At 40.7% G+C, this 9,803-nt stretch overlaps 1 protein-coding gene across 1 annotated transcript; it reads left to right on the forward strand.

Annotated features, from left to right (window-relative positions):
• The first annotated feature begins 3,612 nt into the window (after window positions 1-3,612).
• LOC106941266 (glycogen debranching enzyme-like) lies at window positions 3,613-9,561 on the forward strand. The gene is made up of 8 exons (XM_015024224.1): window positions 3,613-3,809; window positions 3,915-4,098; window positions 5,172-5,310; window positions 5,393-5,604; window positions 5,693-5,790; window positions 7,485-7,572; window positions 8,346-8,479; window positions 8,593-9,561. The coding sequence occupies exons 1-8, from the start codon at window positions 3,613-3,615 to the stop codon at window positions 8,708-8,710; spliced, it is 1,170 nt and encodes a 389-aa protein (XP_014879710.1). The 3' UTR covers window positions 8,711-9,561.
• The last annotated feature ends 242 nt before the right edge of the window (window positions 9,562-9,803 follow it).

The following is a 9,803-nucleotide window of genomic DNA, read 5'->3' on the forward strand; positions in this document are numbered from 1 at the left end:
CATGAAAACCAGAGGGCAGCAGATCATTTTAAAATATATTTGTGTCATTCTCAAAACCTTTGGCCATGACTGTATTTTTTTTTTTTTTTTGTAATTTAATTTTATTTCCTCTACACGTTTTGGGGAGTAACCGCCATTTCTATGTGACAATATCAGCAGCGACAGAAACATAAACAATGGAGGGAAGAGGGAGATGCGCTTTTTGTGGGGGGAGCTAAAATCCTATTTATAGTTTTCCAGGCAATACTGGAACACACGAAAACATGCACAGATGACTTCAGTTCAACCATGTAAGTGGAGACACATTGTTGATGTTACTATTATAAGATAATTTGCAATTAAGTATTGGCAAAGATCAATGTAATTTTCACAGGTATTAGCAGCTGCTGAAGGTGTCATGATCCGTGTTTCTGTGTGTTTATTTTGAGATTTTCTGTGTTCAGTCCCGTTTTCCTGTAAGTCTCTGTCCTGTCCTCCCCGTTGATTGTTTACCAGGTGTGTCTCATCCCCTTGATTACCCCGTGTGTATTTAAACCCACCTGTTGTCCTTGTCTCTTGTCGGATCCTTGTCGTATGTCGTGTGATGCCTGTTTCTTCGTGCTGTTCCCCGTTGTTCTGTACCTTGGAAATCATCATTAAATTAATCATTTTCACTTCATCCTGGATCTACCTACATCCTTATCCTCACCACAACAAACCACCATCATGACAGAAGGTAACTAAAAAAGTTACTTTTAATGTAACTTAGTTACTTTCCAAATCAAGTAATCAGTAATCTAACTAAGTTACTTTCTCAAGGAGTAATCAGTAATCCAATTAGTTACTTTTTCAAAGTAACTATGCCATCACTGGCCATAATAGTTGTAAGGACAAACACATATTGCTCAGTGCATTACTAAATATACTGTATATTCAACATTTAAAATGCACAGCTCTAGAGACTATGTATGTATTATAAAGTCTGATAGCCTCGGGCAGAAAAGACTTGCTGTAGCATTCTTTAGAACATCTGGGCTGCAGTAATCTTTGGCTATGTCTGCTCCTTAGGCCGTCCACCATGCTGTAGAGGGGATGAAAGGCATTATCCTTGACAGCTCTGATGATCTTCAGCATTCTGTCTCTCATCACCTCTTCCAGTGGAGCCAGCTTGATCCCCACAACTGACTCAACCTTTCTTATTAGTTTGTTGAGTCTGTTTAAGTTTTTCACCTTCATTGTAGCACCCCAGCACACCACTGCACTGAAGATGGAACTAGCCACTGATGACTAATAGAACATGAAGAGCATCCTACTGCAGATGTTAAAGGACCTGAGTTTCCGTAAAAAATAGTCTGCTCATGGCCTTTTTGTACAGCACATCAGTGTTTGTAGTCCACTGTAGCTTCCAGTCTAAGGTAATACCAAGATTGTAAGATCGAGCCTACTCCACATCTACCCCTGAGATGGAGATTGGGACCAAATGTGATTTCTTTCTTCAGAAACTGACAACCATTTTCTAGGTCTTGTTCACATTAAGCAGGAGTTGGTTCCCTCCGCACCACGTCACAAAATTGTCCACCAATTCCTGTGCTCCACCTCCTGTCCCCCTTCAACACACCCCACAACAGCCATGTCACCTAAGTACTTTTGCAGATGGTACAATTTGGAATAGTACTTAAAGTCCGCAATGTAGGTGGTGAATAGAAAGGGAGTCAGCACAGTTCCCTTCTCCAATGTTACATATTAGACGGTCTGACTTGCATCTCTGTAATCTCACATATTGAGGTCTGGCTATCAGATAGTCGATGAGCCAGGTGATAAGTGATGCATCTACGTCCATTTTAGCCAGCTTCTTGCGTAGTAATCTTGTGTACTGCATGGTGTTGAAGGCTGATAGAAAGGCAAAGAAAAGGATGTGGACAATGGTGTCAGGTCTGTCAAGGGAGGAATAGGCCCTCTGCAGCAGGTATATAATTGCTGCAATTTGCATACCATTAATGGTATGCAAACTGGAGAGGGTATTGGACTGCATCCACCTGTGACCTCATGTTTTGTGAAATTTTAGACAGGATCAGAGGTGATCGGCAACAAGAATGAGTCAACACGCTGGTCTGCTAGAATAAATCCCCACAGATTACAGCAAAGCAATGCTGCACAGCAAAGCAATCATTCACACACTGATATGTGATGCTATATATTTTTGTCCTCTAATATATCTCTCGCTCTTACCTTGACACATGGATCGGAGAGCCGTCGATCCAGGCAGAGTAGCAATCACGTGCCGGGCGTACGTACGCGACCCACGGTAGACTCTGCCAAGACGAGGGACTACCCCGATTTTATACTCTTTAACAAGCATCCTTGCGTGAGAGTGAAGAATGGCCACTTCCTCCCTCCCAGGCAGGTTCTCCAAGAATAGTGTGGCCATTTCCCGTTTCATATCTGACCACTTATTCCAGCCATTGTTCGAATCAGGTCAGAATGACCTCTTACGACATGACCCTCCCAGCCACTGTCCACGCGCTCAAGTCGTGTACAACAATACCTATCATGACCTCAGAGCATGATCAGGTTATATAACACATTTTATGAAGGTAGGTTATGCGTTACATAAAGAGTATATAAGACATTATCAAAGAACAAATATAATATTTCTATATCACCTCAGATGAGACTGAGGTGCAATCTTTCTAGCTGTGATACTCTTCCCTCAGATGTACCAGAACCAGCCTCTCCATAATCTTCTTAATGTGAGAGGCCAGAGCTATGGGTATATAGTCGTTCAGTGTTTTTGGAAGTATCTTTTTGGTACTGGGACCAAGCACAATGTTTTCCATAGTTCTGGTACTCTATGGAGCTTCAGGCTCAAGTTAAAGAGGTACTGCAGGGCTCTACTTAATTGACTAGAACATGTCTTTGGAACCTTCAGGCTGATGTTGTCTGGACCAGGGGATTTCCCAGGGTGAAGTTTCTCCAGCTCTTTTTTCACCTGGTTAGCAGTAACCATAAAACTACAAGCAGACAATGTGTGGGAAAAGAGACTGCCACTAGGAACTGGGGGAGTCAAACCGGTTAAAAAACTGGTTCAACTCATTTGCCCATCTGAGATCCTCCCCCTGCAGGGCCATTAGCTTTCCTCTTCAGTCCTATGATCTCTCTCATCCCAGTCCGAACCTCTCTGGCATTATTTTTTTATTTTTCTTCCAGCTTTCTGTTATGTAGAGTAGACGAGCTATAGTTTGTCTCTAATTAACCCTAATGAAAACTTGGTTTACCAGCAACATGCCGACTCAGCTTTCCAGATCAACTGTCTTCAGTAATTCCAAGCGGATCGCGACCACAGTACATACGGAGGAGGACTCTGTATGAAGGTTGGTTTACGAACTGTGGAAAAGGCTGCTGCTCTGAGGCGATAGAACTTATTACAGTGAAATGTCAGTCGTACTATCTGCGTTGGGAGTTTACTGCAATACTCATCACAAATTGTCCCACTGGGTGCTTATACTAATGAGACATGGAAGAAGCTGTACGACACCATTAGCTCACTGCAGATAAAGCACTCAGAGGTGTTTTTTGTGGTTGAAGGGGACTTTAATCGCGTGAAACTGACGGATGCTGCCCAGTTTTCCCAGCATGTTAGCAAGGGACCCCTCATTGCCAGATGCACTAAATAAGTTCTGTGCCCACTTTGAGGAGCCTAACATCCCCCTCAGCACCAGACTACCACCACCACCTGGTGACATGCCCCTCTGTATGACCACAGCAGATTTGAGGAAGACCCTCCAAGAAATGAACCCTCATAAGACTGCAGGCCCCGGCAACATCACAAGGTGGATAATGAGGGACTGTGTACATCAGCTGCTTGAGGTGTTGGTTTGATACTGGCTTCTGTCCCCACCTTCTTAAAGACTGCCATTATTCTCTGGGTCCTGAAGTGCTCAACAGGTCAGAAGTCCAGAAGAGCTGTGGAAAGCTGGACTTGGAAACTCAGTCCTGAGGAGCTTCTATTACTGTGTGGTGGAGAGCATTGTCTGCACCTGCATCACCGTGTGGCACGGCAGCTGCACTGCTGTTGAGAGGATGGCACTGCAGAGGGTGGTTAAGGCTGCACAGAGGACTGTGGGGAGCAGCCTTCCCACCACCCCAGACATCTGACTATCATCAAGCAGGAGGATGCTTCATACTATGATGGACTCCACCCATCCTGCACACTGTTCCAGACCCTTCCCTCAGGCTGAGGAGCATCCAGAGCAAGACTATCAGACTGAGAAACAGTTTCTTCCCTTCGGTCGTCAGACTGCTGAACTCAAGCCGCACTTAATTCAGCTACATCTTACTTTTTATTTATTTATTTAAATTTATTTCATATTTATTTGCACCCACATCTGGGATCAGGGACCTGAGTCTGAATTTCGTACCACAAAAAAGCAAATGTAATGAGCTGGTAATGACAATAAAAGTTTTTGAATCCTTGAATCTTTCTCTTGCGCATTGGTCAAGAATGTCCACATATTTTCTTTTTGTTAGTCTCGAAGCCATATTTCTGCTATGCGTTGCTCATGTGCTTGCCTACCGATGCCCTGGATCACTTCTTGTTCAGAGTTGAGGGAACTACAAGCTAATTTGCAGACCCCATTTCCTGCTTAGACTTTTTCTATCTTAAAGTACTAAAACAACATGCTATTAGAAATACAAGACTATCATGATGTAGATTTTTTTTATTTTTAAGTTAAAACACAATGAAAACCTGTTCACAATTTATGCATTTATTTTCCCAGGTTCTCCTGTCTTTCTTGTTGCTTACATTGAGCTAACAGTGAGGGAACCTACTTTATACTGATCCATCCACGGTGTTCATCTAGTGACCTTCACTTGTTTTAGAACATTTCTGAGGTTCAATTCATAAACAACTAATTCATAACCAAGACCATTTAGCAATTAATTTTTCATAAAGCAATACAATTTACAATACAGTTATCAAATATGACCTTTCTTGACTGTAAAACATTTGTTTTAGAATACAGTAAATGTACCTTCCTTCGTTGTTTGGAAATATGGGTGGATTTTTTAAATAATCAATTTAACAGCCAGTTATAAGCTTATTGAATAGATTGAAGCATAAAACAAACAGCTTTGTAATTATTCGTAATTGTACTCAAGAATAAAAACCAGGATACTTGTTCCCTTGTTGACTTGGTGTGTTTTATTGTTTTCGCAGAGACGGCGCGGCGGTGGAGATAGTTGGTCTGAGTAAATCAGCAGTTAGTTGGCTTGTGGAGCTGCAGTCTAAAGGACTGTTCCCCTATGATGGCGTTAAGGTGCACAGAGATGGTAAGGAAATAATGTTTCCACATATCAAATGCTCTGCTTGTTCCTTCTATTCACCTAGGTTAAATTCTTTGTTCTGTCACAGGAACGGATGTGTTCATCTTGTACACTGAGTGGAACAAGCAACTTCAGCAGTCCTTTGAAGTTGAATTCTGGGTGTCTGGGGACTCACAGGACCCCAATGAGAAGCACCCTGATTTGGTGCATAAAAAGGGAATTTATAAAGATAGTTATGGAGCGTCCAATCCCTGGTGTGACTACCAGCTGAGGCCCAACTTTACCATCGCAATGGTGGTGGTATGCAAAAAGCAGCGTTCATCTTCAACTTTTAGGTTTGTAAAAGTATCTAATCAGTCAGTGAAGACCCACTGTGTTTGTGTGACAGGCTCCAGAGCTGTTCACGCTAGAAAGAGCATGGAAGGCTTTGGAAATAGCTGAGAAGAAACTCCTAGGACCACTGGGAATGAAAACACTTGACCCAGAGTAAGGCTTCTTTTTCTACTCAAAGACCGCAAACATTCATTTCATTGTATAGCCACTGGATTCATGTTAATTTTTGGATTAAATTATGGAAGCCGGCATAAAAATTTCTATTTTTTTCTGACTACACTGTGTTCCAAATTATTATGCAAATTGGATTTAAGTGTCATAAAGATTACATTTTTTGTTGTGCTATTAAATTTATAGATGGTATTGTGTGTCAGGGCTCTTTGAATCACTATAATTAATTTCAGAGAAGCTTAGTTTGTCTGGTGAACTCAATTAAAGGAAAATCTACTTAAAAAGGATGTTTGACATTATTAAACAGGCCACAGGTTTCAAGCAATATTTTAAAGAGAAAGGATCTCTCTGCTGACAAAAATCATCAGATAGTGTAGTGCCATATGGCAAGGTATGAAAACATTAGATATTTAACGAAAACTGAAGCGTTATCATACTGTGAAGAGATTTGTGGCTGATTCAGAAGAAAGATGGGTTTGTGCAGATAAAGGCAAAATGAGGAAGGTTTCTTAGACAAATTCATCGGATTAAGAGAGCAGCTGTTAAAATGCCCTTACAAAGCAGCAAACAGTTATTTGAAGCTGCTGGTGCCTCTTGAACCTCAAGGTGGAGGATCCTCCAGAGGCTTGCGGTGCATGAACCTACTATTCAGCCACCCCTAACCAGTACTCAAAAGGAGAAACGGTCACAGTGAGCCCAGCCATACATGAAGATTAATTTTCAAACAGATTTGTTCACTGATGACTGCTGTGCAACCCTGAATGGTCCAGATGGACGCAGTAGTGGATTGGTGGTGGATGGCCACCACATCCCAACACGGCTGTGACGTCAGCAAGGAGGTGGTGGAGTCACTTTTTGGGCTGAAATCATGGGGAGAGAGCTGGTTGGCCCCTTCGGAGTCCCTCAAGGTGTGAAAATGACATCAGCAAACTGTATGGACTTTCTGACTGATCACTTTCTTTCATGGTTCAAAAAGAAGAGCCGTACCTTCAGTAGCAAAATCATATTCATACATGACATTACATGCTGCAAGGAATTCCTGTGTGCCCCTTTTATGGGCATAAGAGGGGAGAGACTCATGGTGTGGTCACCATCCTCCTCTGACCTCAACCCTATTGAGAATCTTTGGAGTATCCTCAAGCAGGAGATCTAAGGGTGGGATGCAGTTCATATCAAAACAGCAGTTCTGGGAAGGTATTCTGTCATCATGCAAAGAAATTAAAGCAGAAACTATCCACAAACTCACAAGTTCAATGGATGCAAGAATTGTGCAGGTGATATCAAAGAAGGGGTCCTATGTTAACATGTAACTTGGTCTGTTAAGATGTTTTACATTGAAATAGCTTATGATTTTAATACCTGCGACTACTTAATGCTGCACATTCAAAGAATGACTGTTTACAGTTCTTTTAATCCATAAATTTTTTAGAAAATCTGCTGCGCATAATAATTAGGAACAGTGCATTTTGAGTTTTTTATGTTTGAAAAAAAAAGTTTCTCATTGGCACCTTTGTTCAGTAAAATTTGATTTATACTATAATAGTTAATGACTTGAAAATTATACTGACCATCGCTTGCATTGAGCATTTAAGAAAATCTGAGAAAATATCACTTGCATAATAATTTGGAACACAGTGTAATGGGCCTGGTGTTTGACAGTGTCTGTGTTTCCATAGTGACATGGTCTACTGTGGTGTTTACGATAATGCACTGGACAATGACAACTACAACCTGGCCAAGGGCTTTAACTACCACCAAGGACCTGTAAGTAAGCGAACCCTCTCCTGGAGTCTTAGTGCATACACATTGAAAAGTTCATTACAGGAAATCAATTGAAACATTTCAATAAACACACATTCAGAAAGATCCCAGGCCGGGAATTGAACCCAGAACCTTCTTGCTGCAAGGCAACAGTGCTACCAACTGCACCACAGTGCAGCCTGGGACAGATCATGTTTTAGGTTTTTTTTTTGTTTTTTTGTTTTTTGTGATACCAACAAAAATTCTACTGTTATCCAAGCAAATCAATAAAATATCTAAGTCCGGGGTTTTAACGCGTTCATTTTTATTACTAAATTATATTGATTTGAACATGTTGAAAATGTTAACTCAATTAGTTGCATTTACACAAAAAATACAAAGGTTCTAGGCAGAACATTTGTATTTAGGGGTGCACCAATTTATCAGCCAGCCGATTTATCAATTTTAGGAGATCTGTGACTGGCCGATACTTACATGTGTTTTTTATAAAGATAGCTGAATGGGTATAAACACACTTTGTGCCAATCTGATGGTTGAATAACCTAGATAACATTAAAAACAACAAATATCTTTGTTGTTGAGCTTATTTGTCAATTTATTCAATAGTTTAGCAGCAGGAAAGGTTTTTGAATTGAAAATGTTGCTTATTTTTTTGCTATAGAGCGTTTCTTTTTTTATTTATTTAACATGAAGTATTTAAAGGCAGATGGAGAGCATTTAAGCAGACAAAAACAGTCCAACAGTAGCAGCACTTAGAACTGGATCTTTGTTAACAGGAGTGGCTGTGGCCTGTTGGCTATTTTCTCCGTGCAAAGCTCTACTTTGCCAAGAAGTTAGGGGAGGAGACCTACTCCAAGACCGTCATCCTAGTGAAAAATGTTCTGTCACAACATTACACCCACTTGGAGAGGTAATAGTTTTCAATTTCCATCTTCAGGTTTTTATTCTAGTATGATACCATTCAACCTTCATCATATTGTATGTGGCTTTCATTATAAGTTGTTTCATCCTGTGCTGCCTCAGGTCTCCATGGAAAGGCTTACCAGAGCTGACCAATGAAAATGGCCAGCATTGCCCCTTCAGCTGTGAGACCCAGGCCTGGTCTCTGGCTACTGTGCTGGAGGTGCTCCATGATCTGTAGAGATCCCATGAAGCTGTGAGCCACTCCCCTCCTCTGACTCATTGTCTGTCATCACAAAACTTTTTTGTAGGATCCCTAAAGAATCCAAGGAACAATGACATCGTCAGCCAAGTTTTCCAGAATAAGTATTGTAAGGTAACCAGGTTATTGTATCAAAGCATTTTAAGGTTAAAGCATTTTTCTCTCTCCCTGGCCCTGTTTAAGGAATCAACAAAATGCCATTTTGATCCAGTTGATCTCAAAATTTAAAAAGGTTTACAGTGGTTGTCACATTAATAAAAATTTAGACAGAGATAACACTGGAAAGCACCTGAGCTGTGTTATTGTACACGTACAGTTCAGACCAACACACACTAGATCAGCGGATTATTACTATAGTAAAGGCTTAATTTAATGAGGACTCAGGACACAACAGCTAGGAACCATTTTGGTTCCTTTTTAGGGACTGTACATGTTCCTCAAATGAGCAGCGTTCCTAATGTTCCTAGCTGTACTTAGCTGTACCTAGCTGTTCCTTTTTAGGACCTTTAAGACTTGTCCCTAAAAAGGAACAGTGTTCCTAGCTTCAGTGAATGTTGTTTTCTCCTGAATTCTTACTTTTGCTAGATGTTGAGGATTTTTAATTGAATCATGATGATACTGACCTGAGACCTCCATCAGTTCAGGTCAGGTGTTTGTGATGTTAAAGCACAAGATAGCTCTGCTAACTAAACACTGTGGAACTGGGTACCATCTGCTAATAAATGATCTAGAGTTGTTATCTTAAGTTTTCTAACCTGGTGATGGAAGCTGTACTTTTTGTCTAATTTCTTGTGTATTTTAGGAAAATAATTTTAACAAATTAAGTTGAAACAGAAATAACCTGAGTAGTAAAAAAAAATCTTTATCTATTATCTTGTTTTCAGCCTTCATGTTTTATGAAAAATGTGATTCTATTGTTGAATGTCCCAATGGAGAGCTTAGCTAACATTCTCTCCATGTTCTTCCACACTGAGACGTTTTAAAAGGCTAAACTGTTATGGTGTTAACATTTCAGAACATTTACACACTCTTGTGCTGTTGTGTGACCACATACAGTGTCGATTTCATGAAG

This window comes from Poecilia latipinna, unplaced genomic scaffold (genome assembly GCF_001443285.1).
Source record: "Poecilia latipinna isolate Pla-1442-1.1 unplaced genomic scaffold, P_latipinna-1.0 Scaffold3578, whole genome shotgun sequence".
In the NCBI taxonomy this organism is placed as follows: Eukaryota; Metazoa; Chordata; class Actinopteri; order Cyprinodontiformes; family Poeciliidae; genus Poecilia; species Poecilia latipinna.